General features: G+C 49.3%; 7 protein-coding genes across 7 annotated transcripts; 3 read left to right on the top strand and 4 right to left on the bottom strand.

The window, feature by feature from the left end:
- Positions 1 to 43: 43 nt before the first annotated feature.
- LOC131289463 (uncharacterized) lies at positions 44 to 2061 on the bottom strand. Its single transcript, XM_058318733.1, has 2 exons — positions 1973 to 2061; positions 44 to 1908 (listed from the first exon to the last, which is right to left on the bottom strand). The coding sequence occupies exons 1-2, from the start codon at positions 2059 to 2061 to the stop codon at positions 66 to 68; spliced, it is 1932 nt and encodes a 643-aa protein (XP_058174716.1). The 3' UTR covers positions 44 to 65.
- Positions 2062 to 2524: 463 nt separating this feature from the next.
- On the top strand, positions 2525 to 6462 carry LOC131294477 (nuclear valosin-containing protein-like). Its single transcript, XM_058322524.1, is given in 6 exon segments — positions 2525 to 2691; positions 2831 to 3290; positions 3377 to 3897; positions 3967 to 5667; positions 5736 to 6323; positions 6406 to 6462. Coding segments are annotated over 6 exon segments (3390 nt in total). The 5' UTR covers positions 2525 to 2628.
- Positions 6463 to 7027: 565 nt separating this feature from the next.
- LOC131293720 (carboxypeptidase B1-like) lies at positions 7028 to 8150 on the bottom strand. Its single transcript, XM_058321791.1, has 3 exons — positions 7776 to 8150; positions 7437 to 7705; positions 7028 to 7361 (listed from the first exon to the last, which is right to left on the bottom strand). The coding sequence occupies exons 1-3, from the start codon at positions 8148 to 8150 to the stop codon at positions 7028 to 7030; spliced, it is 978 nt and encodes a 325-aa protein (XP_058177774.1).
- Positions 8151 to 9634: 1484 nt separating this feature from the next.
- On the bottom strand, positions 9635 to 11286 carry LOC131294980 (carboxypeptidase B1-like). Its single transcript, XM_058323036.1, has 3 exons — positions 11174 to 11286; positions 10678 to 10893; positions 9635 to 10610 (listed from the first exon to the last, which is right to left on the bottom strand). The coding sequence occupies exons 1-3, from the start codon at positions 11284 to 11286 to the stop codon at positions 9635 to 9637; spliced, it is 1305 nt and encodes a 434-aa protein (XP_058179019.1).
- Positions 11287 to 13444: 2158 nt separating this feature from the next.
- On the top strand, positions 13445 to 14980 carry LOC131285041 (carboxypeptidase B-like). Its single transcript, XM_058313905.1, has 5 exons — positions 13445 to 13527; positions 13608 to 13805; positions 13874 to 14146; positions 14214 to 14454; positions 14531 to 14980. Exons 1-5 carry the CDS (start codon positions 13445 to 13447, stop codon positions 14978 to 14980), a joined length of 1245 nt encoding a protein of 414 aa, XP_058169888.1.
- A 377-nt stretch (positions 14981 to 15357) lies between these two features.
- On the top strand, positions 15358 to 19128 carry LOC131294476 (uncharacterized). Its single transcript, XM_058322523.1, has 8 exons — positions 15358 to 15434; positions 15539 to 16175; positions 16262 to 16360; positions 16526 to 17143; positions 17595 to 17677; positions 17787 to 17996; positions 18065 to 18343; positions 18426 to 19128. Exons 1-8 carry the CDS (start codon positions 15358 to 15360, stop codon positions 19126 to 19128), a joined length of 2706 nt encoding a protein of 901 aa, XP_058178506.1.
- A 5115-nt stretch (positions 19129 to 24243) lies between these two features.
- Positions 24244 to 25335, bottom strand: LOC131282061 (carboxypeptidase B-like). The gene is made up of 3 exons (XM_058311450.1): positions 25249 to 25335; positions 24768 to 25187; positions 24244 to 24702 (listed from the first exon to the last, which is right to left on the bottom strand). The coding sequence occupies exons 1-3, from the start codon at positions 25333 to 25335 to the stop codon at positions 24244 to 24246; spliced, it is 966 nt and encodes a 321-aa protein (XP_058167433.1).
- Positions 25336 to 25988: the final 653 nt, after the last annotated feature.

The following is a 25988-nucleotide window of genomic DNA, read 5'->3' as shown; positions in this document are numbered from 1 at the left end:
TCAAATTAAAAATAATAAACTAGATGAAAGGTAGTCGTAAATTGTTTAATTTGAAAAACGTTTATTCACGACTCATTTATTGTCTCATTCGAAGACGCTTCATCCGGCGAGCAAGCGTCACAAATGTTCTCCATTATCGCCTCACATCCCTCCACGTAGCTCGTAAACTCGGCCAGTTTCTGTTGCCTCTGCGCCAGCGCAACCCGGCACTGCTCCAATCCTTCCTCCATCAACTGCTGCTTGTTTTGGGCCAGTTTCTCGATGGCCTTCTTGTTGCTCTCCAGCTGTTGCTTTAACTTTTCTGCCTCCTGATCGAGTTGCTTTTCCCGATCCTGCCAGTTCTCCTGCTCGTGGGCACGCATGGCCAGGTCGGTGAGTTGACGGGTGATGGCGTCCCGTTGCTGCTGGAGCCGTTGCAGGCGTGCCGTTTGGCCGCCGATCTTTGCCTCCAGCGGCTGCAAGGTGAGCTGAATGTCGGACAGCCGCTGCTCGAGGCGACACTTTTCCTGGCACAGTTTGGCGTACCGCTCGTGGTATTGTTTGAAGATCTCGTTCATTTGTAGCTCGAGTTCAAGCAAGCTTTTCTCCAAAGCCGGATAGTTTTCCGTCGTTAAACTGAGTTCGATCGGTGTGAAGAGAATGTCCGGCTGGAGGGCATTGGAAAGGTTGCACAGTTTCGTGTTGAGCTCGGAGATAAAATTGATCTTTTGCTTGATAAGCCGGGACAGAGTGATCTGATGGTCGGACGATGCCTCCTCAAGGCTCGCGATGGCGTTCCGTTTCGCTGCAACAATATTCTTATCGCGCGTTATGAGGTTTCTCATCTCGTCCCGTTCGGCCACAGTCATTTCCTGCCGGGCCAGCTCTTCCTTAAGCACACGGATAGATTTTTCGTAGTCATAGTACTGATCCTGCCGTTTGTAGTGCTCCTGTTCCTGTCGTTCGAGCTCTTTGGCGAGTTGCTTGGTTTCGGTGGCCAGTTGTTTCACTTCGCGCTGCTTTTCTAGAACTTCCCGCTGCACGCCGTCAAAGCTCTGCTCGCGCGTTTGACCCTCCGGACGATTGGCGTTGACCGATTCCAGCTGCTGCTGCAGTTGTGCCGTCCGTTCGTGGACCTGCTTTTGATTGAGACCGTTCGTTTTGCACGCCACCAGTCGGTCGACCATGGTGTCGACCTGTTCGCCAAATTCTTCCTCCTTTTTCAGATTCCACAGGTGAAAGATTTCCATCGCGGATTGGTAGAAAAAATGGGTGTAATCTTGCGATGGGAACTCGGACGCGTGCAAATAATTCGGTGCCCATTCTGACCCGCTGACGGGCGGGGGTGCGAGGTCGATCAACCACGAGAGCATCGTGATCACTTGGTGTATCGAATGCGGTGCGCTGGGAGTTTTCAGCATCGATTTGTTCACCGTAAACGGACACTGCAGCTCGGTGATCACTTTCAGGATGTCTTCTATAAAGTTCGATCCGATTTTGTACCGACTGCCGCCGATTTGACGGAACAGATGGGCCACGATGATGAGAAACTGCTTCATGGACATCGCTTTCAGGCTGCGCCGGTCAATGAAATCCTTCGGTAGATCGGGCACGTTCGCTTGTGCCAGGTAGTCGAATATTTTCTGCGCGTCCACCGTACTCCGTTCACGTTCCACCGTCGAGGGGATGGTCATCTGAAGGGCATTTTCCGCATTCCCAGCAAATCCGACGCTTCGCAATGGCGTTCGGAGGCGCGGTGTTACGCTACTGCTCCGTGGGTTGAGCGATTTTTTTGTCGCCGTAGATGGGACGCCCAGCGTCATTCCACTGAGCCCCTTTTCCATCGATCGCGAGCGTCCATTTTCACCAAACTGACCGAGCCCTGGTTTTGTGGATTTACGTAAGGGTTGCGCGATTCTGCTTACACGGCTGCGGGTGACACCAAGCGAAATGTTTAGTGACCAAACCAACGTTCTTGAAACGGTGAACTTACTTTTGTGGCTTTTTCACTGAGGACGGTGGAACGGGGATTTCAAATTCTTGCGTTCGGCGCGGCAAAGTTATCCGTTTGTTTGATGACATGCTGGTAATGTTTCTTTTTGAACTAACAAATTTATCAAAGCGAAAATTTGTTGTTCCCACAAGGCGTTGAATGGCGCCTAAAATTGTTTAATTTTCTGTTTGACGGTTGATTGTTTTGTTTTCTAAATTTTAAACTTACTAGCTGTCAAATACCAGTTTCCCATCAGCTAGCAGCAAAAGATAAATTTAACTGGGATAGACATTTAATAAAAAATTAAAACACAATTTTTTATGTAGAACAATCATTTAGGTCCACTTTTTTAATGTTATGAATCTTCTCATGAACCATTCCAAATAGCAATACCATTTTTCTAATGATTATTCCCAAACAAATCAAAATGTGTCAAATGGGACTCAATCCTTTCGAATCCGTCTAGGGAGCGAATCGTCGAGTCTTCCCAATCCCCATGCTGCCAACACTAATGCACGAATGCCTTGTCAAACTCATAAAAATATCGCGGTTTAGCGGATCGGTACCCGTACAAATTAGCGTCTGGAACGAGGATTGAAATCGAAAGGACGATCCTAACTTTAGTGTTATTACTGTGAGTTCAGTTACTTGCGACCATGATGCAGAAAAAACCGCAACATTTTGCGCATGATCCTATGATAATACCGCGCGTTAAGCAGGTAAGCATACGGGAGGCCGTACAACAAGCGCTTCGCTTGCGCCTTGCAGTAGGCGGAGGTTATGTAGAAAAGCGCGAGAGCAATGGGTAGCCATGACTCGTCGTACCCTATCGATTTGTATCGATTTTTATCTTTACAGTATTTGGAAGAGAATGTACACCAAACGTATGTGGACGTTGGTGTGATGGCACGCGAGCTCCAGCAACGCTACCGGGAGTACTACCGTCGTAAAGCCGGTGTTTTCCGTACGTTGGTGGAACAAGCGTACCGCACGGTGCTCCATAGCTACGGGCTGGACAGTAATCCGTCGTCGGACAACGACGACGAAGCGTTGTCGGATGTGGAAGTGATGGATGAAACGATGGCCAACAGCCGGGCCCAGATGAACGATACGCTCACGAATCTGTACATGAACAATCGCAACCGTCCACCGGCGTCGCAGGTGATGGGCGCGGTTGCGGACCAGTCGACGGCCGGTGGCGGAGGCGGCGGCGGTGGCGGCCAGGTAGCGATCGACATCAGTAGCGACGAGGAGGACGGCGGGCAGCAGGCGCCGGATGGTTCCCGTTCGGGAGGTGAAAAATCAAACTTTGTTCAAAGTATGGAGTGGCCCTAGGAAGGGGCCTCTTTGTCAGTTCATATTTACAAACATTTTTGTTAACACTTTCTTTCCCCTCCTCTGTAGCATTCGTCACATCCAACAAGCATGTAACGGTAACGAAGGTTACACGCACCAATAACACACGGGATGATGAATCGAGCAACGGTAGTGCGTCCGGCCCGGAAGGTAGTGGTGACAAGGACCCACCGGTACCGAAACGTCGACGAGTGGAAGAAACGGGGCTAACGATGGCACAACATTTGCGGAACACACTGAAGGTCAACAAGGACAACAACTCCACCGCCGATTCCGCGGCGAGTCGCCCGAACAAACCAAACAAGTCGGGAACAAACCAGAACGGTACCGGAGCAGGACAGCAGCGTATGGCGAAAAAGTACCGCAAGGAAATTGTCCCGCGTGTAGTGACCACCACGTTCGAAGACATTGGAGGGATGGATCGTATTCTGAAGGATCTGTGCGAGTTGCTGTTGCACGTGAAGCACCCGGAAATCTATCGCCACATTGGGTTGCCACCGCCGAGAGGATTTTTGCTCCACGGCCCACCGGGTTCGGGCAAAACGTTGCTTGCACAGGCCATCGCTGGGGTAAGGGGGACACATTTTTGCCCTCTTGTTTGGGTAATTGACTATACGGTTCTTTTCTCTCGTTTGTAGCAATTAAAAATTGAAATGATTGAAATCCCGGCCACGGAACTGATCGGTGGTATTTCGGGCGAGTCGGAAGAAAGGATACGGGAGGTGTTCGAGCAGGCGGCTGCGAACGCACCGTGCGTACTGTTCATCGACGAAATTGATGCCATCTCATCCAACCGCATCAACGCGCAGAAGGACATGGAACGGCGCATCGTTGCCCAGCTGCTAAGCAGCCTGGACAATCTTGGTAAGATTGAAGGTGGCGAAGGGGTGATTGTGATCGGCGCTACCAATCGGGCCGACTCCCTTGATCCGGCCCTCCGGCGTGTCGGTCGGTTCGATCAGGAAATATCGCTCGGTATACCGGATCGGACGGCGCGCTTGCAGATACTGAAGATCATCTGCCGGAAGCTGAAAATTGCCGACTCGATCGATTATGGCGAGCTGGCCAAGCTGACACCGGGCTACGTGGGTGCGGATCTGCTCGCGTTGGCCACCAGAGCGGCCAACACCGCCATCAAACGGTAAGCGTTTGGATGACTTCGTGTAGAGCTCTTCGTAATATTTCTTTCTTTTCTTTGGTTCAGTCTTTTTACGCAAAAGAAGCAGAAGCTACTGGAAGCGAATGAACTACAAGACGACACCTCGGACGATGTAGTGGCCATAGATGATGAGGTCGACGAAGTGGTAAACCTTGACGATGACAAAGATGAAGAAATTGCAACGGAAAATGAGACGGAACAGTTGAACGGCGAGAAGGATTCACCCGTTAAAGCTGCTGAAATGGACACCGAGCCGCCGGCGACCGTCAATCAACCGGAGGAAAGTAATAAAAAGGTAACTGACCAAGACGTCTCTACAGCACCGGTCAGTGAACCGGTTTCCAGCACCGACGAGCAGAAGGAAACAACCAACACAAACACCGAGGAAGTGAAGGAAAAGGCCGTACCAACATCGACCGAGGAAGTAGCACCTTCCGCTGGAGGAGAGGCAGAAAAAATGGATGTTGATGGGCAACCAACGAGCAAGGACGAACCGGTGAAGTCGGTGAAGGAACCTGTTGAAGCAGATACAAAGAAGGATGCCGAGGTGGATAAACCTGAAAACAAATCCACCAATGGTCCAATGGCGGAGGAAGAAAAGCAGACAAAGGAGAGTGAAAAGGAAACGACAGAGACGCAGGTGACAAACACAGTGAGCGAGGAAAAGGGGGAGGAAGCTGCAATGGAAGTGGACAACCCGCAGCTGACATCGGTGGTACCTCCGAAGGAACCCGTCGTATCTACGAAGGAACCCGTCGTACCTACGAAGGATCTCATCGTAAAGGAGGAAACCACACTCGAGCAGATGATGGAGATGTTGTTGAACCAACAGAACGCCCTACCGACGGACGAGCTGGAAGGTTTGTGCATCGAGCGGGAAGATTTCATGGAATCGCTCCGAACCGTGCAGCCATCGGCGAAGCGGGAAGGATTCATCACCGTACCGGACGTGACCTGGAACGATATCGGTTCGCTGGGCGATATCCGGGAGGAGCTGAAGCTGGCCATTCTCGCGCCGGTCAAGTTCCCCCAGCGGCTGAAGATGCTCGGCCTGAACGCACCGTCCGGGGTGTTACTCTGCGGTCCACCGGGTTGCGGTAAAACGTTGCTTGCCAAAGCGGTCGCTAACGAGGCGGGCATAAATTTCATCTCCGTTAAAGGCCCCGAGCTGTTGAACATGGTAGGTAGTGGTGGCGGAGTTGGAGGAATTAACGCGAAAGATTAATTGTTGACGTATTATTTTCACAGTACGTCGGAGAATCGGAACGCGCCGTAAGACAGTGTTTCCAGCGAGCGCGCAATTCCGCCCCGTGCGTTATCTTCTTCGACGAGTTCGACTCCCTCTGCCCGAAGCGGTCCGATACGGCCGAGGGAAGCGCCGGTACGCGTGTCGTCAACCAGCTGCTCACCGAGATGGACGGTATCGAGGAGCGTAAGGGGGTGTTTCTTATGGCCGCAACCAACCGGCCGGACATTGTCGACCCGGCCGTACTGCGCCCCGGGCGATTGGATAAGATTCTCTACGTCGGGCTCCCCGCTTTGACCGATCGGGTCGACATACTGCGAGCGCTGACGAAAAACCGAACCCAACCACCGCTGGCCGCGGACGTGGAGTTCGAGAAGGTGGCCGAGCTTACCGAGGGCTACACCGGAGCCGATCTGGCCGGGCTCGTGCGGCAAGCGTCGCTACAAACGCTCAAAGATTCGATCGTTGCGTGCGGTCAGGAGGAAACGACGACGGACGACGGTGGTGAGCAGGCGGAAATGTCCCTCACCGTCACCCTGGCACACTTTCTCGAGGCGATACGAAACATTAAACCATCTGTCGGTACTGAGGTGAGTGAGAACCTTACGGCCCAAGCCTTTGAATCGTCTGTTTTACTTACTCACCCCGCGTTTTTTTGCTTTGTTTTCACAGGACAAAAAACATTACGAAAAACTACGCCTCAAGTACGGAACCAGCGCCACGTGTTAGAGCTCGATCGTGGGATTTATTTCTAAGAGGCGGAAAATTACAATTTTTCGTACACTATTTTCTGTTTCGTTTTTCTTCTTTCGTTTGATGATGATTGATGGTAGCTATCCGACACTTTGACCATTGAAGATAGAGTAAGAAAGGGCCGGAGGAGAATTAATCGGTTTAACTGAAACGCGTTCCACTAGCTGTACTCTACTGCAAACGATGTTATACTAACAGATGGATAACACTTTGGATTATTGGATTTTCATTCACACTCTCACACTGACATACCCTTGCGCCGGAATTCATGATTTCTGTTTGTCCCTTTCGTCGAAGTCGCTATGGAATGGAATTTATAAAGCACGAATACACAGGTTACTTTCCCGCACGGTCTTTTCCCAGTGGGCTCGTACTATCTATTGGGCGTTTAGGCTGTTGGTATGTAAGAAGAATAGTGACTGGCCACCCGGTTTTTTCCAACCAGCAATCATGCGTAAAATGGAATAAAATGGACAAATATTTTTAGAAATTTAATTGAGCTTACTCTTTCATTTGCGTTCGTGGGGGTGTTTTTTTTTGCTCAGCGTAGGTGTAACGTTCCACTGCCCCGGAGGACGGTGCGGAAACTGCCGGCGAGACAGTTTACCATCGCCCCGATACCGATCCAGCTTTCCTCGCAGATCCGCTCGATGTTCGCCTCGGGTGGATGGAAACCCTTCGAGGCAACCTCCATCACGAGCGCGACCGGTACCTTCTCGATGTCGTGTGCGTAATCGATGCTGGAACCACCGATCGGGCGGTTCAGCACGGTGGACGCACTGCCACACCGGTACCGTACGCCGGTCGCTTTCTTCATCGCCTCGGCGCCCGCTTCCGCAACCGTCTGCTGCATCTGCCAGTTCCGTGGGAGGGTTCTGGAGAGGGGGAGGAGGAGTTAGAAGTTTCTTTTTCCGGTGACAATCATCCGGGAGGAAAACGGTGTTCCATACCTGGTGTACGCCCGGGGATAGAGGATCGCTTTGGCGTAGGAATGCAGTGAGAGGTAGAACTTGCACGAAGGTCGAAGCTTACGGAACAGATCGCGCACATTTTTCGTCTCACGTTCGGAAAATGGCCGCTCCCCACGATACAGTAGCGAGCAGAACCGGGTCGATCCGATCGTCCAGGCCACGTTAAAGTTCCGATTGCAGTCCACCCCAACGCAACTACGCTGGCTTTTGTGCCCAAGCGGACGGCGTGTTTTGCGCCACATTTTATTCTAGAACGAGATTCACCATAAAAAGTTCAAGTAGCGTGAAGAAAACAAATCATCACCGTAAATGACCTACATGCTCCCGGCTGTACTCGTATCCGTCCGGGTTTAGCAGGGGTAAGATAATCCACTCGAAGCTCCGGAAGCTCTTCGCACTGATCGCATCCTTCTCGAGTAGCTGCTGTACGATGAAGAGCGCCACCGAAACCGTTATCCACTCGCGGGCGTGTATCCCGGCGTCGATCAGGATGCACCACCGGTTGGCCGGCGGACGCTTCTGCTGCACATCGGAGCAGATACGGACGGTCAGTATTTCGCGCCCTTCGTACGATTCGGCACGGGAAAATATTTCCATTTTGCTGGAGAACCGCGTTAGCAAATCGTCCAGGTAGCGCTTGATGTCCGCGTGACTTTGGTAGGTCTGGAAGAGTTTCGCCGAATCAACTGCCATCTTTGGAATCAGGTGAGATTTAGTCACGGAAGAGATTTGTAACTAATGTGTGTGCCCTCAATTTAGCGGTTGATCAGTTGCCTATGGTAACGCTATCCCAGATGACTTTTTAACTTAAACTTTCACATATCCCACTCATATCGTTGGGGACTAAACTCTTCATTTAACTTCCGGGGGTACCACAACAGCCCTTGGTAAATTACTCCAATTTGTATGGTTCCGTAACATAGACATCTATGTAGGTCACGGGTAGCCAAGGATTGCTTTGCTTTTTCATTTAACTTTACTTAATCGTTTCTCAACTAAACGGGGTATCGAAAACTTTGACACAGTTTCACGAAAAACACGATCTACATTTCTGGAGGCGTCCTCTTCGTTTTGAAAATAAACAAGCACTAACTCATGCTCCAACCTCCCGAAGGCACCAGACGTGGTATTTGGGTGCCTTACTAGAAACGAAATTCGGCCACGATTACTATACTATCTGTGTTCCTTTGCAGGACGAAACGAACCACCACCACCACCAAAAAGGGTCCAAATGTGGTTGGCGTAATATACCCTCTCCGCTTCTGTCCCCCTCCGGGGCCCGAACTTCACGGTGGAAGGGTTACAATCGCTTTCTTCAAGCGAACGACGTCGCGAGTTCCGTGACGCAAGAGCAAAGGAGTCGACGCGCCGTTACAGGGCCGGAAGGATTGTCAAGGAAGATAGTAAGTAAATAGCCGGCGGCGTTGGAATGAGACGTTGGAATGTTGTTTCCAGCGGCACCCCCAATGCGGAGGTCGTAACCCGAGCTCGGCGGGAGCGTTAGTTATCAATGAAAATGGAAAAGCAAAACAAGAGAAAAAAAGGGTACAACGAAAGTGTTCGTAAAACACGACATTCCACGACTTCCGAGCGAGAACGCCCGTGTTGGGTTCGATGTAAGTGGCGGAGGAAGGGAGTTGGTTACCGACGGGTTATGACATTTGGAATTTGGTGACGTACTTCCAGGTGTAGTCCTCCGTGCGCGAGGATCTATTCTGACGACACGAGCGCCAAATTGGCGTTGAAGGTGGGCCGTCCCCTTTCCAAACCTTTGACTCGCAATCGATTCCATCGATTCGTTGGTGGCGAGCCGAAAGTAGAGGCGGAACGAACTCGGTATGGGTTTAGAAAAGTTTTGGGCTATAAAACTGCATGTCACGAAAGTTTTGAAATGGGAAGGATCATTAAGATTAACCTTTGTAAGGCAATTAAATGGTTGCCATTGATTCAACAACCTGCTTCTAGGACCACATGCAATCTGTCTGGAGTTCCCACTCTCGCTTGGACTCTTGTTTGAGTCAAGATTTGCCCCATATTTTATAGATTACACGTGAACATGGTTTGCATTATTTCATTGGCCCACCTTTATTTAGTAGAACAAGTTTTTAAAGTAACCAACTAAGCTAGTTCCAACTATGCCTACAAGTATTAAAACCCTATGCGTTGAGATGGCTTTGCTAGGAATAGTTTTTGGCGACCTCCAGCGCCATCGCTCGGATGCCAACGAAGGACTCCTTCACTATTTCTTCGATTCGCGACGGTGGTGGGTTGAATCCGGCCGATCCTCCACCAGGCAGTTCCATCGTGATCGAGATTGGTACCTCGGCGACCGCGAATGCCCAATCGTCGCTGCCTCCGGCGGCCGCGTACAACACATTGGTCGAGCTGCCCACGGTGTACCTTGTGCCGGTCTCTTGACGGATTGCCGATGCACCGGCCTGTGCCACCTCGTCGATCTTTTCCCAGCTCTCCGGCAGATCGGACGTCCATCCCCACGGGTAGAGTAGGTACTCGCCGTACGAATGCAGTGTCAGGTAGAACTTACAGCGTCCCTTCAGCCGCAACAGTTCGTCCCGGATGGCGCGTGTTTCCGGCTCGGAGAACGAGTGCTCCCCGTGGTACGTATCGGCACACGGCATATTGGAGGCACCCACTTCGGCCCAGTGGAAATCGAAGTTGCGGTTCCCGTCGATACCGTAGCAGCTAGATCCGGCCTGCCGGCGGGTCTTGCGCCACAGACGCTGCTGCTCGTGACTGTACTCGTACCCGTCCGGGTTGACGATGGGCACGATGGTCCACGATAGTCCCTCGAGCAGATCCGCATGCTGTGCCGCATTCTCCACCAGCTCGCTGATCAAGTACATGGCCGTCGCTGGGGCTGCCCACTCGCGGGCATGAATTCCTGCGTCAACAAACACGACCGGCTGGGAGGCGTTCGGACGTGCCCGGAAGGTGGGCGAGCGAATGGTTACGGCAGGGATGTCCCGGCCCTCGGACGACTTGCCGATCGACGAAACGGTCACAAGGTTCGAGTGACGCACGGCGAGTTTGTGCAGGTAGTCGACCATTTCCTGGTAACGGAGGTACTTCGTCAGGATTGGGCTCTTGCGTGGCACGGACCGCACCGAGGCAAACACGAAGTCATCCGTAGTCCTGTCGGAACATAGATATGTAGGGTAACGAAGACATTGTGGAACCTATGGTCATGATTCCAGCATACCTTGAGTAATCGGCGATAATCTCTCTATGGGGAATTCGTTCTGCTGCCAAAAGGGTTTGGAACGTGTGGACCTGCTCCGGCGGTACCAGGACGTGTGCCTCCGAGCCGGGCACACGATCAAGCTTCCAGAAGTCAAGATCCTCGACGGCTTGCTGCAGCTGTCGCAGGAAGTCCATCTGGTGCTGGTCATTCTGTCGCACGGAGAACAGTTTGTAGCTGGAAGGAGTTGGATCATAACATGTCTAAATAAACTAAAGTATCACTTTCATCACCATTACAGGTTATCGCCATCTCCTGATCACCAGTAGTGATCGGCACACGTCACGTTATCAGCAAAAATAAAACATTGAACTTGAACGAAAGGTGAGTGACTTGGGAAACGAAAACAAGGGCTTGACTAACACCGATGGCTTCAATGGCAGTCGAAGGAACAAAGCCAATCGATCCCGGCGGACCGATGTTAATTATTCACAGGTCCACAATTGGAGCCACTTACCCAGTGTAAGATTTCTTTCCACTTTCGGTGGCCACGGCTCCACTAAATACGACAACCAGTACCGCCAGCAGTAGACCGGCCTGGTGGATAAATGCTCGCTTCGGGAACGACATCTTCGATCACTGTCTACGCGGATTGACCACCGGGTGAACACTGGTTGAACCGACGGCTCCGAGCGTTCATTTTATAATGAAGGTAAGTATCGATCGGAATCATAGGTTTGCCGATGGTATTTGTAAGCGATAAGCGATTCGCAATGCAATGGTGCATGCACTTGACGCTGGCACGGTTGCGGATTAGGTGAAGTACCCCGCGTGAATACCGAACTATTTGCACAAAGCCTTCCCGAACGTGCCACCCGCGATCGGGGAGGGGACGGGTCTGTACCTCGAGTGGCTCTTGAGTCCCTGGTCATTCCGTGCGATTTAGAGCAGCCGACTGGAGTAATACCAGAAAACCCTTAGGCCAGTTCGACGTATCCGTTGGGTACTTTTCCTTTTCGAGTGCCTATAACTGTGTGCTAGTGAAAAATAGCTTCTGTGGCAGTGGTGATGTTATTTTTAATTTTGCTTATCTCTTTTTAGCTTCACCTGGTCGGATCGTTTACGCGCACGTTTTTTTCAAATACTTTTTTCTTCCCCTCATTTAAGTAGCTGCAGGATGCATAATATTGTCCTATCAACTGATAACTCACCCCTTTCTAAGGGTGGCGGATGTGTATGGGGGGTTTTTTTTTAATAAAAGTGAACAGCCAGCCTGGGGCTTACATTAGCGCTTCACATTCTTGAAGCAGCTGATTCCTGAAGCTATCTTTCGAGACTGTTTGTTTGAAAACTTTAAACCAGTTTTCAACGAGAAGTGTTCGATACTTATGTTGTGAATAGTGGCGCAATCGGCGGATGATTATTAAACAATAAACTTTTGCTTGAAAAACATTGGAACTGAATGCCTTCGGACGATGCCCGAATGCTTTGGAGTAGTCAGTCATGGTCATTTTCCAAACGTAATTTTTCAAAAAAATTTCCGACTTGTGTGTTTTTTGAACTCTTCTGTACCACGTTACAAAAGTCCAGCTATTCGCATACAAAATGCTTGACAGAGACCGGATTTTCTGGAAACATTAAGTCATGGAGTTAAGGCCAAAATCGAAAATGATCCGTTTCCGAAAATGATTTTTGATCCTAAAGTCGAGCGTTATGGCGCAATTATGAGACGATTAACAACCAAAAGACTTCCCAATGTAATTTTTAAATTAAAAACTGTTTTCCATAGATAAGAAATACAATATGCATTTGTTTGTACTTTTTTTTTGCTAATGACTTTTTTTTCTCAGAATATGAACAAGGTGTCCAATGTCTTTGGATTGTTTCCGAGAAACTTATCACACAAAATCTCATCGTCCCAACCGGACAACCGGCGCAGGTACAATTTGCAATTATGTGTAGAGCATCTGCATCCTGTTCTCCAGTGGCAGCTTACAAAACAGCTTCTGCGCATAGTAATCTAGGTGTGAGGCCGTATCGCAATGTATCGCTTATCATAATTGCCAGGCGCCATACTATCTGTAGGGAAGGTGACTGCAGACTACCGTACACCTAGAGCGTTGGTATTGGCGTGAAAGGCAATTTTACTTTGATCGATAAACAGTTTGCCATCAGCAACCGATAACATGACATGATAAAGAAACGTTATCAACCAATACGATTAATGAATCCAAGAGCGTACCGTTGCGAGAAGCGATTGAAACGATTAAGTCTTTCAATTTCAGTAATGTTACTTAAGTATTTGGAATAAGCGTCACAAATTCGGTTGGTATACAGAAGATTAAAAGAACTTGAACCATTCACCCGTTAGCCATAAATACTATTTATAGCCATAAATACTATTTATAGCCATAAATACTATATAAAACTCATTCGCAAAATGTCATAGAATTCGAGACTCCTTCCTCTTTGGCGTCCAAATATTGCGTCTCATTTGATCGCTTGTCTTACTGAACGATCTACGCAAGCGTTCGGCCATATCTAATCGTAGGGATATACAACCTCGCTGTAGTATTACGGCATGAAACAAAGGTTGGCTGTACACGCAATCTTGGACTGTGTCTTATGGGTTTTTTGGGCCATTTATCCTACGTCAGAGTGACTTGTGTTGTGGTCAGCTGGGAGGGGATTATCAGGATATGGCTCCCGCAATGGTATAAATTGAGCGATTTTAGCCGCGCTGGCACCATCATTGTGCGTGGTGTGAAGTGATACGGTTTGTGAAGCAATGAAGTTCTGTGCCGTGTTTGCGCTGGTGGCCCTCGCGCTGCTCAGCCAGGGTGGTGCCACCGAGCGGGTGTCCTATCGGAAGTGAGTTGGAATGACATCTTCCAAAATTAAATACGAAGTAAAGCTAACCCTATGTGAGGGGATTATTTGTGTCGTTACAGCTATAAGGTGTACAGCATCCAGGTGGATAGTGTCGAAAAGCATAACATTCTGAAGCGCTGGGAGGATCGGAAGGGGGTGGACTTTTGGGATCGCGCTGGCTACCGTGTGATGATTCACCCGACTCTGCAGGACGCGTTCGAGCGGTTCCTGAGCGCGAACAGATTCACCTACGAGCGCATTATCGAGGATGTTGAGGCGTGAGTTAAAGCGTTATCGACTAATTCAATCGGAGTTGATCATTGCTTGTTATCGATCGCACCAACAGCACCATTGAAGCTGAACGGCAGTACGATCAGGAGTACCGTCGGCGTAAGGATGCCACTGGACGTGCCACGGTCGATTTCGAGCACTTCTGGACGAACGCGGAAGTGAATGACTACTTGGATGAGCTGGCACGCACCTATCCGAGCCTGGTGAGCGTGGAGACGATTGGATCAACCCATCTGGGCAATCCCATCAAGTCTATCAGCATTTCGACTAACGGAGGTGTGGCTGGATCGAAGCCGGTTGTGTTCATCGATGGCGGCCTCCACGCACGGTAAGGGCAGACTTCATAGGACCGTACGTTGGTTGTTTCGATAGATAACCATTTTGATTGATTACAGTGAATGGGCTGGTGTGATGTCGGTCCTCTACCTGATCCACGAGCTGGTCGAGCACTCGAGCGATTATGCCGATTTGCTGAACAAGGATTGGGTGATCGTGCCCGTGGCGAACCCTGATGGGTACGGTTTCTCCCACACCGACAACCGCATGTGGCGTAAGAACCGCTTCCCTGCGACGATCCTCTGCACTGGTATCGACCTAAATCGTAACTGGGCCTATCAATTTGTTGCATCTACTAATGTAGGTTTCAATTGTTAAGGTTAGTGACCTTATCGTGCATCGCTGACTATTGTCGTCTGCTTCATTCAATTTGCAGGCGTGTTCGGACTCGTACACCGGTACGGCGGCGTTCTCAGAATTGGAAACGCAAGCCCTTGCCCACTCCATGCGCCGGTATGGATCGAACATCGCCTTGTACCTGGCAGTGCACACGTACGGTGACATGATCCTGTACCCGTACGGTTACGCCTGGCCGTTCGTGCCAGTGACAAACCAGGCCGCACACATTGCCCTCGGAGAGCAAGCCCGCGATGCGGTGACCGCTGTCGGTGGTCCCCGGTATGTCGTTGGCAATAGTGCCGAGATTCTGTACACGGCCAACGGTTGCAGCGATGACTATGCCGCGGCCGTCGTCGGCGCCCAGTTCGCTTACACACTCGAGCTGACCGGAGGTGGCAGCCAAGGTTTCGATCTGCCCGCTTCGCAGATTTTGGCCGTCGCCACGCAGACCTTCGAGATCTTCCGTACCATGGCCAATAATGTTTAGTGTAGTATTTGCAAAGAAATACAGAAGCTGCCAAATAAAATAACGTAACATTTTACATGTATGGTTTTGCCTTTTGAATATTTGTAGAACGTTCTTCCGAGTTCCATATTAGTTCCCTACCTTGGAGTCAAGAATGAACACGGTCGTGCACCGTGAACACTTGCAGTTTTATCAGTATCACAGCCAGCCTATCAAATTAGACTGTAGTTCCTGATATTATCGAAATTTCAATTACAGAAATTTGACCGCATGTAAAATGTGTTGCATGAAAATGTTTCCGCACGTCTACCGGCCCTCTTATCTGTGGTGTGTGCGACCCAATTTATACGACTGCATTCGCAACGGACCCGAGACAGTCGACACAGGACTCCGAAACGATGAAGTTACTCGCAGCGGCGCTGCTGCTACTAGCCGTCAGCCTCGGCTGCCAGGCGCAAGTCAAAACCTTCCAAAAGTAAGGCATAGGTGGGCCTTCCGTAGTGGTGGTTAGGTTTGTGTGTGTTGAAAGTATATATAGATTTATTTTTTCGCTTCTTTTCCCTTCTGTCGTATGTAAAGCTACAAGCTGTACAAGCTGATCGTAAACGATGACGAACAGGCGGAGGAGCTGCACAGCTGGTACGATACGGGTTCGCTGGACTTCTGGAGCTACGCCAGCCTCAACCACACTTTGACGGTAATGATCAATCCGGGCCTGAAACGGCGCTTCGAGCGCATGCTCGACGACCAGGAGATCGAGTTCGAGCTGGTGGAGGACAACGTCCAGTCGCTGCTTGACCACGAGCAGGAGCAACGCAAGCTGGCGCGCAACGTCACCAGCAAGCGTATCGTACAGAAGATGGACCCGATCGACTTTGATCACTTTTGGACTCTGGACGAGATCTACGAATACATCGATAACCTGGCGAAGGCGTTCCCGAAGACGGTGAACGTGATGGAGATCGGTCGTACCAGCGAGAACCGTGCGATCAAGGCGATCTCCATCTCGAGCAAGGGAGTGATCGATCAGACCCGGCCGGTGGTGTTGATCGACGCCGGTATCCATGCGCGTGAGTGGGCTGCTCACATGTCCGCGATATATCTGATCCACCAGCTGGCCGAGAAGGCAGAGAACAACTCGGAGCTGCTCGAAAACACCGACTGGATCATCGTGCCCGTGGCGAACCCGGATGGTTATGTGTATAGCCACGAGCAGGTGAGTACTATGTTCTGGAAAAAGATGTCATCGGGTATCACGTTATGTATCATTTTATTGAATCATTTTATTTACTACCTTGGCAGAATCGTCTTTGGCGTAAGAACCGTTATACCGACAACGAACTGTGCCCTGGTGTTGATCTAAACCGCAACTTCCCATTCCGTTGGGGATACACTTCAAACGTAAGTTCAGTCTATTGTTGTTCAATGTAGAGACACAGTGTTCCCAAAGTTCATTAATCATTAAGTAATTTAAAAATAGCTAAGAATTTAAGTCCTTGTTTTACACTATACACTATCGGATCGAGTGTTCTAAAATTCTCCATCTATATGTTCGCTCCCTTGCAGTCTTGTACTGACGGCTTCTCTGGCAACGCGCCAGCCTCGGAGAAGGAAACGCGCGCTCTGATGCTGCTGATGGCCCAGTACTCGCGCGCCATCAAGATGTACCTGTCGCTGCACGCCTGCGGTGACTACATCCTCTATCCGTACGGGTACGACTACCAGCTGGCACCGAACGCCGGTGCCCTGCACGATCTCGGTCTGAAGGCTGCCCGTGCCGTCCAGAAGTTGAATGGTACGGAATACGCGGTGGGCAATGCGGCCGACCTGCTCTATCCGGCCAACGGCAGCGATGACTTCATCTACGGTAGCTACGGTGTCGAGTTCGCGTACACGCTCGAGCTGTCCTGTGGTGCGCGCGGATATGGCTTCATCATCGAGATCGAGCAGATCTCCAAGATTGCCGGTGAGGCGTTCGAGATGGTCCGGGTGTTCGGAGAGTTCGCCGGTACGCAGACCGTGTCCAAGCGTCCCCGTGTGAAGGTCCAGGCGGAGAAGAAACCCGTCAAGGTGGTGGAGCCGGTGAAGGAACCCGTCAAGGTGGAGGAGCCGGAGAAGGAACCCGCCAAGGTGGAGGAGCCGGAGAAGGAACCCGTCAAGGTGGAGGAGCCGGAGAAGGAACCGGTGAAGAAGGAGGAAATCGATGCCTAAACTGTGTATGTTGGACGTTTGAAACGCGAAATCGGTGTTGAATTTTAAGAATGTAATAAACAAAAAAAAACAGAACCCCCCCTTATGCTCGTATACAGACTCGTGCTCGTGCAATATTAATAGTATCAATAAAATAAAAGAACCCCTCACAAACATCCACTCGATTCCCGATAACACCCGTTTTGGCGATAAATAAACTAATTCATTCTGTCCGCCCTATCGAGATTGGGTCAATATTGGTTCGGAGACGCTCAATCGATTCGAAAAGAAGAAGCAGCAGCTGCAGGGACACGGGAAGGCGGGTCGAAGATAATGATTCCGACGAGATAAGCTTGCGATTCAGCACGAACTTCGCATGGCATGGATCGGCGAGAGGCGATTTGACCGGTTCGGTTCCGCCAGTTGACGTTCGGCAGCGGATGAGCAAGGAAGGATGAAGTCACTGGTCGCGCTGATTGGTTGCCAGTTGCTGCTGTTGGCCTTGGCCAGAGCCGGTTCTTACCACGAGTGCGTACCGGGTGTTGGATAAGTTGTGTCAACGTTTGGAAGAGCAGTGGGATTTTTGTTGTTTGTTCTGGATCTACTTAAACAATGATGTTTTATTGCCACTTGAAAGGTTTGAGGTGTACAATGTACGGCCGGAAACGTCGGAGCAGCTGACGGAGCTGCTGAAATGGCGCACCATAGCCGATGTGGATTTCTGGGACGTTCCCAAGCTGAACCGGAACGCACGGGTTATGGTGGCCCGACCGGAGCGTAAAACCGTCGAAGAGTTTCTCGAACGCCACGACATCGAGTACGATCTGGTGGTGGAGGACGTCCAGGAGTAAGTATCACGTGATCCCACGCCTCGGGTTCGGGAATGATCTCTTACGTCCTCTCCGATGTTACCAGAATGCTGAACAAGGAACACCGTCGTAATGAGGAACACAACCGGCGTGTCAAACGTGACTCAAACTCCCGCTCGACGGTAAATTTCGAGCACTTTTGGACGCTGGACGAAATCTACGACTATCTGGACGAGCTGGCTCTTGCCTATGGATCGCTGGTCCGTGTATCGCAGGTTGGCGAGACGCATGAAGGTCGCCCCATTAAGGCCATCACTATCTCGACGCGTGGCGAGATCGATCAGACCCGTCCGATTGTTTTCATTGATGGAGGTATTCATGCACGGTAGGTAGTAACGTTAAGCCTCAGGCTATCTGCATTCCAGACGACCGTCGTTTATCATGCTTCTCGATCGTTCGCCTTTCAGAGAGTGGGCCGGAGTGATGTCGGTGATGTACATGATTCACGAGTTCGTTGAACACTCGGAAGAGTATGGGGCTCAGCTGGAGAATGCTGACTACGTCATCATACCGGTCGCAAACCCCGACGGGTACGTGTACACGCACGTCGAGAACCGTCTGTGGCGCAAGAACCGCGTGCAGAGCAACGTGCTCTGCTACGGCGTGGACCTGAACCGCAACTTCCCGTTCCAGTGGGATCGAACGACCAGCGAGTGTACGAACAACTTCGCCGGCAAGGAGGCGTCGTCGGAGAACGAAACGAAAACCATTATCGCGCTGATGGATCGCTATAAGGCGGCCATTAAGGTGTACCTGGCGGTCCACACGTACGGTGAACTGATCCTGTGGCCGTGGGGTTACGACTTCCTACACGCACCGAACGAAGCGGACCTCCAGCGGCTTGGCGAGCAGGCCCGGGATGCACTGGTGGCGGCCGGTGGTCCAACGTACGAGGTTGGCAACTCAGCGGACATTCTCTACACGGCCACCGGTGCGACCGATGACTACGCGTACAACCTCGGCGTGCCGTTCGCGTACACGCTCGAGCTGACCGGTGGAGGATCGCAAGGATTCGATCTGCCTGCGTCCGAGTTGCCCCGCGTAACGGCACAGACGTTCGAGTTGTTCAAGGTGTTCGGGCAGCACGCCGGCACACTGTCTCTATCGTAGGCACACGATCGCTGATACGGAATCGCCAGCTCAGTGTCCCGGCTTGAATGAGCATTTCCCTAGTGTAGAGCAATAAAACATTATCGTTTCAACGTAAGCGATAACGCTTCTTGGAAATGCAAAAGCTTTCTTATCATCGAGGTGTAGCTAATTATTCGTTGATCGGCTCGTTGCAACTTTTTGTTTACGTACGTAATCCATTGAATCGTTTTCGCCTTTTCTTTTATGTTTGTCACAAAACAGTTTATAAGAAATTAATAAGGATTTTAATGGAAATGGAATCTTCGCAGGTGATTTTCAAAGCATTAAAATTATATTTTGAAATAAATCCATCGTATAAAAGGCGCACGCATTCCCTTTATTTATTTGCCGTTACGGCATAAAACCAGAAAAATCAAAGTATGTGTATTATGTTCATTCTTTTTTTTACCCATTGCTATTACAATGTGTTTAATGAGCGTTGCGTGTTTATCAAGCACATTGAATGAATATTTTCCGCTAATATAATTAACGTTTGTTTGCGATCTAAAACAAAATAAACAGTTTGTAAATGATTGGTAGAAATCGATTTGCTCTATCGATCATTATTATTTGCATGTTTTTTTCACTTCACGCCAAACATATTGCGTGCTGCCTTATCAGTGATCAGGTTTTACTTGTTTTGCGATGAAGAAGTATGGTTTTTATTGCAACCTGCCCGTTACGCATTCAGAAATGGCCGTTGCCCTTTTTTTCCTCTCGGCCGCTGTTGAGTCACACTGCTCGAGGCGTTAAACGATTGCTAATGACATTTTAATAGGTAGGGGTGTAAAATTTGTTGTTGTTTACACTTAATTTCGCCTTTCACCCACAGCCGAAAGGACCCTTTTGGTGTTCCGAAATGGTGGTGTGTCGTGAATTTTTGCATTCTTTCAACCACTCCGCGAAACGCTTTCTTTCGCTACTTACCACGTCCGGGCACCGTATTCCGTCACAACGATGGCCGGTGTGATAACGTTTCGTTTAACCGTTGCGACCACGTTCGTGTCGCTTATCGCGTGGCCAGCCGTTTCCTTCGATGATGTAAAGAAAACGGCGCCCACACCGCCGAATGGGAGTCCTGCTAAAAACGAAGGCATAAATTTCAACACCTCCCAACACAAGGGACCATTCGCTCCCCTCACCGACGTGGAAAAGCGTGTTCAGCGCATCGCATTAGTTGCTATTGTTATGCATTTAAATGCGAATATTATTGGGATATTGCATACATCCAGGCGGCTTCGCTCCAAATGGCCTCCAATCGGTTTGAACAAACGGTAAGGAAGGAAAAAAAAGCAACGGACTAAACGGGATCAGCAACAGAATCTCGGGTCCGCCCTTTTTCCGCTCTGGTGGCACATAAATCATAAACATTATCGAAGGCTGTCCACCCGGTCCGCCCATGTTCATTCCGCTCCATGCCATAAACAATTGGCCGTTTGCGTTGACAACAAATAACGGAAGCTCCAACGAGACCGGGGTGGGCCTTGCTGGGGATGCTAAACCAGGGATGAGATTTTTACACCCCCACCCGATTCCTTCCTGGAGTCTCACTTCTTCCACCCGTGCGCCTCATTGGCACTTTATTCATTGTGGATAAAGTTTAGCGTCGAACGAGGATAAGAAGCTCAGCTCGCGTTTTCCCAGTCTGTGTCTTCGTTTTTTTGTTTGTTAAGTCTTCTTGCCCCAACCGGGGCGGTACAATGCAAATATAAATTTTTATTATCACGTAATTGTTTTCTATCACGGTGTGGGCCATATTTCCATCCAGCCAGCCAGCCACAGCATCGACAGCGTCCTGGCCCAGCAATGGTACAAATGAACGCTGGTGGCTCGGGGAGGGAAACCAGTGGAAAACTTTTCCTACCGTCGAAACAAAACTTCCATAGTGGGTCGGAAGGCTTTTCCTCGTTGCCTTTTTTCCTTAGATGAACTGCTGCTGCTGCTGCTGATGGCCTTTTGTGTTTATGCTCCACCGGTCGGCATTTTCAGTCTTGTCATTGTCATTTGAAAAGGCGAAAGTCGAAGACAGCGGAAGAATAAATAAAACTAAAATTGCAAATGAGAGTGCAGATAGATAGAGTAAAAAAAACACGTAAAAAGCTGGTAGACTAGTTGGAAAAGTCTACCCTCAGTGCTCGGGCCATTTTCCTTCCCGAGGCCATTGGACGTTTCAATGCCGATCCTAGCTGAGGTTTTAGGAAATACGAATTGTACGGAGGGGAAACAAGGGACGGGGACAAAAGTATAGGCTTAAAAAGTTTCTCTACTCCACGAACCGTCGGCGGATGAGTAAATCAAGCAATCTGTTCGCCGGAAGTGCACAAAGTAATAGACTCGATAATGTCCGATATTGAATTTCACGATAAATTTTAATCAATTATTCAACCGCACCAGCAAACCGCACCACGTGGAAAATGGTTGCGGGCAACTGAGGGTGGCAGCGGTTTTTCCGCTCGTTCGATTCCTGCGGCTGGCTGCGGTGGGTAAGAGTAAAACAAAAACAAAAAAAAAAAAACGGTACAGTGAGCAAAAAGTTGTTCCCACCGCTTCTCACTGGCCAGTTGGTCGTCCTGGCACTGTCATTAATATTTATGAGACAATCGAAAGTTAGGCGTTTGGTTGGTTGGTCGGTTGGTTCGGTGAGGTTTTTTTTTCGATCCGTGGATGGACTATTTTTTTTTATCGGAAGAGGAAAGTTTTATTTGTTTAATAGGTTTTGGCATGCTAAGCCGTTAGTGCGGATATGGTTTATTGTGCAACTTTGGTTTCTGTAACGGACAACAGGATTACAGATTAAAAACAGTAAGCAAAATAATGCAAGGGGAAATGTTACAAAATAAGGAAAAAGGAAACCATAAAAAGACGAATACACTTATGAAAACTTGAAACACTATTCAACAAAACCTAAAAAATTTAATATTGATCAATCTCTACCTATAAATGTGCCAAATACCCATCAATTCACCGAACAATATTTAATCTTTTAATGCACACACCTTCTAACAAATTAGTCCTACGGGGTTAACCACACTCACGATGTTACGGGAAGGTGAAAGAACGAAAGTGAAACATTATTCCCACATCAACAACCGGAAAGCGGAAGAATTTTAACCCTTTCCGTTTTCCTATTCATGTGAAACCTTTCAATTTGCATCAATTCAACCAGTAAGTATTCCCCTGACACACACACACACTCTCTGTCCCTTTTTTTCAACAGTCCGGACACCATTCGTCTCGAGGTTAAAATAAAACACCCCGACTCCATGGGTTTTGAAGTGAGAAAAAACCCGACACAAATTCCCAAACATCGAATCCTCATCAAAATGCATCACTCTGTTTCCCTTCGTCGCACTCGTTTTCCCATGTTCGTTCCATCCTGTGCCAGACGGTTCCCGTTATCGTTGTTTTGCGCCAATGTTACGCTCCGTTGGGGGGGAGCTGGCCGCTGGCTGGAGCGACCCCACATATCATAAAAAGCTATTTGGCTTATAAAGAAATACGTCGGAAACGGTGGAACAACATGGGCAGGGTTGGATCCTTTGGGTGCACACGATGAAAGGCACTGGCATCCCTCTGGAGATCCTCCCTCCGGTATCCGGGTGTTTAAAAAACTTTTCCACCAGTGTTGCCAAACCCAAGCGAACTGAAAATCCCGACAACACGGATGACGAAAGCGGTTCGCCGTTCGTGACTTGTTGGTACATTATGGATGGATTTAATGGTCCTTTCGAGGAACGATCAAATTGAAGGGCAAATAAACCTGAAAGAAACCTTGCGTCAACCACGTGGTGTGCAAGGGTAATTAGATTTTCCATAATTTATCGCCCCAATCGCGTTGAGAAGTGCAAAACCCAACGTAGAACGGAAAGGCATCAAGTATGCAATGAGTCGTAAACTTGGGCCGAAACCGGGGCATCGTGAACCAGTTTGGCAACACTGCACGTTTTCACTGGAGCTTGCGGTTTGTTTTTCCATCTTTGATCCTTCGTGGAAAGCCAGCCCACTTTGGGAATCCCTTCCGACACGTTCGACAACAGATGACGAGGGAGGGGAGAAAATAACGGAACAAGAATGGAGAAGTTGTTCAAGTATCGTTAGGATATCGTTAGGTCAGGCCGGGACAGCAAGAGAACGTATGTTTTCGAGATGAGAAAAATACATACTCCTCCACAAAAAAAGGGAAAAGAAAACCCACGGTGTGATGTTTTATGATGTTTTCACATCTTCAGTTACCCTTCCCACTCGGTGGGGGCATTATCTTGTTTACGGTGTATTGTCAAAAGATTTATCTCTCCAAAGTCGCCGACTGCTTCGGATCGCCGGGAAAGAGAAAGGAAAGCTAGGCGAAAGTTTTCGACAGCCTGAGAAAAAGTTGGCCAATAATAAAAGGAAACCTTCGTCGAAGGTAAAGGGGTTTGTACAGAGAGGAAGGAAAATCTAGTCCCAATCTTTTTCGGTACATCTTGGAGTGAAAAATCCACTTTAAAGTTTTTCCACACTCTTTTCTATTTTCTCTGAAAAAAACGTGCAAGTGGAAAGCCCACCTACAACCGAGGACAGATGGGGATGTTACGATTTCCGATGTCTTATTTTCGCCCTTTCCTTTCCTTTTTTTTATTTTGGTCTTTTATCGCTTTATAGATCTTACGACACTGAATGAAATGGGATGTATTGATAATGTATGTTTATTACACTCGTGGGAAATTTCGCCCCCGGAAAAAGGAAAGTAAAACCATTTTGAACCTTTGCTTTTTCATTTGATTTTTGTCTTCACGCACGTTGTGAAGGAATTATATGAGGGCACGAAAAAAAAATGATGAAACTTTGAGAGTATTGTTAAGATTTAATATTCCAATGACGGATTTCCTGGAATACAGAATTTAAAGGAAAAGTATGTCAAATAATTGCATATTGTTCCTTTATTGCGATACAAAGAATTCATTGAAAATAATCAAATGCCTTGAAAAAACGATTGACAAACACAAGCGCAGTTTAATTGTGTAGTAAAAGTATAAGATTTATTCAAAACCCACTTTCCGCCGTCTCCAGAAAATCCTATTGCTAAAGAGTAGAGTGTCCAGGATCACAAACGCTTCACTTGTTGTCGGCAACGTACGTCGCCATCGTCAGGAAACCGTACGTCGTCTCGCTCAGGTATTCGGCCATCTGAGCTTCGGGAACATCGTAGCCGGTGGTGCCGCCAGCACCGGTCTCGAGCGTGTACACCAGGTTCGGCTGGAAGGTTCCGGCCACATAGTCGATGCTGCTACCCGACGCGGCCGGCTGCAACAATCCAGCACCACCGACGGTAAAGATGCGTCCATTCTGGTTCATCAGTGTCAGCGCAACACTGTTGGCCAGCGAGCGCAGCTCGGCCACGTTGCTCGGGTTCGTCATGGCACTGTGCGAGAACGGATAGAGCACCATCTGGTCGGCCGACTGAATGCTTAGGTAAAGCACCAGGTTGGCACTGTTGGCCTGGATGAAATCCCGCAGGGCGGCCGTCTCAGGGGCAGAGAAGGCAGCCGTTCCGACGAAGCTATCCGAGCAAGGCTACATAAGAAAAATGGATTAGAACATTCGTGAAGGAATGATGGGTCTCGGAGGGGACTACTTACATTCGAGCTTCCACCGACGGTATTCCACAGGTAGCCAAAGTTACGTGCAAGATCGGTTCCGAAGCAACCGTTTCCATTAACGCTACGCGACTTGACCCACATTCGGTTGTTTGGGGTGCGCGAGAACTCATACCCATCAGGGTTAGCCAGCGGTACGACCAAGAAGTTCACGTTGTCCAGGATGTGCTCGAATTCGTAGTAGTGCTCAACGATCTCGTGCAGAATGTAGCTAGCAGACATCGGCGAAATCCATTCGCGGGCACGAAGGCCACCCTCTACGATAACCAGAGGCCGGGTGGCAACGTTATCCTTGCTGACACGCAGCGCCCGGATGGGACGACCCTCGGTACTGGTTCCAACATTCACCACACTTGCCAACGTTGGGAAATCCGCCACCAGTTCGTCCAGGTAGGCGTTGATCTGAATTAAAATCGCGTGCGTCAAGCCTTGTCAGAGTTGGTTGTTCTCTGAAAGATCTTACCTCCTGAGCGGTCCAGTAGTGGTCGAAGTCAAGGGTTGCTCCAGCCACAAGGGCCACCAGCATGGGGAGTACGAGTAGACTGCGCATCTTGACTGAGTTGTACTGGGTTGCAAGACTGTAACGGAATACCTAACGCTTCCAGGCCCCATACCATCCTTTATATACGAAGTCCTAAGCCGGCCTCCAGAAGCCGTTAAGATAGCAACAGTGCCCAGCCTGATATCGTCGAGACGTTGCGGGCTCAGTATGGTCCACATCAGCAGCACGTTATATCAGCATATACGGCGTTGGTGCGTAAACGTTACGAGCGTTTAATTGTTGTTCGCAACATTGTTGGCCCCAATCAGCATCGCCCTACCGATTATCACGTGCCGTTATCATGGCGAGCCGTTGAACGGAATCGAAGTGAACAACAACAAAACGAAGAAAAAGAACCATCAATTACCGAATGTAGCCGCTATCGGAACGAAAATCTTCGATCGAGAGCGAACGGATTACGGATGCCGTTACAAACAAGCCCGCGTTTGGGTTCGCTACATCGTTTAACGATAACGATTTTTAGCGGGTTTTGGTGGAAAGTACAACGGGTGATAAAAAATAACCGTGATAATGGCAACACGGTCGCCGTTTACTGTGGAATCTTATCGGTGGAAGCTAGCGGCAATGGCAGCCTATGGTAGCCCGTTAGGGATTCGCATGTCTATGGTACGATGCAACGCGTTATGTAGCGATAATCTCCT

The sequence above is a fragment of the Anopheles ziemanni genome, chromosome 2 (assembly GCF_943734765.1).
Source record: "Anopheles ziemanni chromosome 2, idAnoZiCoDA_A2_x.2, whole genome shotgun sequence".
NCBI classification, from domain to species: domain Eukaryota; kingdom Metazoa; phylum Arthropoda; class Insecta; order Diptera; family Culicidae; genus Anopheles; species Anopheles ziemanni.
This window is presented reverse-complemented; position numbering and strand designations above follow the sequence as displayed.

What these genes read in the sequence shown, in the direction of transcription:
- LOC131289463 (XM_058318733.1), bottom strand. Translation starts at nt 2,061, where the DNA reads ATGTCATCAAACAAACGGATAACTTTGCCGCGCCGAACGCAAGAATTT. An exon ending in TCAGTGAAAAAGCCACAAAA is followed by an intron (nt 1,909 to 1,972) that starts GTAAGTTCACCG and finishes TGTCACCCGCAG; the next exon opens with CCGTGTAAGCAGAATCGCGC.
- LOC131293720 (XM_058321791.1), bottom strand. Translation starts at nt 8,150, where the DNA reads ATGGCAGTTGATTCGGCGAAACTCTTCCAGACCTACCAAAGTCACGCG. An exon ending in ACGAGTACAGCCGGGAGCAT is followed by an intron (nt 7,706 to 7,775) that starts GTAGGTCATTTA and finishes ATCTCGTTCTAG; the next exon opens with AATAAAATGTGGCGCAAAAC. An exon ending in TATCCCCGGGCGTACACCAG is followed by an intron (nt 7,362 to 7,436) that starts GTATGGAACACC and finishes CCCCCTCTCCAG; the next exon opens with AACCCTCCCACGGAACTGGC.
- LOC131294980 (XM_058323036.1), bottom strand. Translation starts at nt 11,286, where the DNA reads ATGTCGTTCCCGAAGCGAGCATTTATCCACCAGGCCGGTCTACTGCTG. An exon ending in GGAAAGAAATCTTACACTGG is followed by an intron (nt 10,894 to 11,173) that starts GTAAGTGGCTCC and finishes AACTCCTTCCAG; the next exon opens with CTACAAACTGTTCTCCGTGC. An exon ending in ATTATCGCCGATTACTCAAG is followed by an intron (nt 10,611 to 10,677) that starts GTATGCTGGAAT and finishes ATGTTCCGACAG; the next exon opens with GACTACGGATGACTTCGTGT.
- LOC131285041 (XM_058313905.1), top strand. Translation starts at nt 13,445, where the DNA reads ATGAAGTTCTGTGCCGTGTTTGCGCTGGTGGCCCTCGCGCTGCTCAGC. An exon ending in GAGCGGGTGTCCTATCGGAA is followed by an intron (nt 13,528 to 13,607) that starts GTGAGTTGGAAT and finishes GTGTCGTTACAG; the next exon opens with CTATAAGGTGTACAGCATCC. An exon ending in AATTTGTTGCATCTACTAAT is followed by an intron (nt 14,455 to 14,530) that starts GTAGGTTTCAAT and finishes TTCAATTTGCAG; the next exon opens with GCGTGTTCGGACTCGTACAC.
- LOC131294476 (XM_058322523.1), top strand. Translation starts at nt 15,358, where the DNA reads ATGAAGTTACTCGCAGCGGCGCTGCTGCTACTAGCCGTCAGCCTCGGC. An exon ending in AGGAGCCGGAGAAGGAACCG is followed by an intron (nt 17,144 to 17,594) that starts GTGAAGAAGGAG and finishes GCAGCGGATGAG; the next exon opens with CAAGGAAGGATGAAGTCACT. An exon ending in AGAGCCGGTTCTTACCACGA is followed by an intron (nt 17,678 to 17,786) that starts GTGCGTACCGGG and finishes GCCACTTGAAAG; the next exon opens with GTTTGAGGTGTACAATGTAC.
- LOC131282061 (XM_058311450.1), bottom strand. Translation starts at nt 25,335, where the DNA reads ATGCGCAGTCTACTCGTACTCCCCATGCTGGTGGCCCTTGTGGCTGGA. An exon ending in ACTACTGGACCGCTCAGGAG is followed by an intron (nt 25,188 to 25,248) that starts GTAAGATCTTTC and finishes ATTTTAATTCAG; the next exon opens with ATCAACGCCTACCTGGACGA. An exon ending in CCGTCGGTGGAAGCTCGAAT is followed by an intron (nt 24,703 to 24,767) that starts GTAAGTAGTCCC and finishes TTTCTTATGTAG; the next exon opens with CCTTGCTCGGATAGCTTCGT.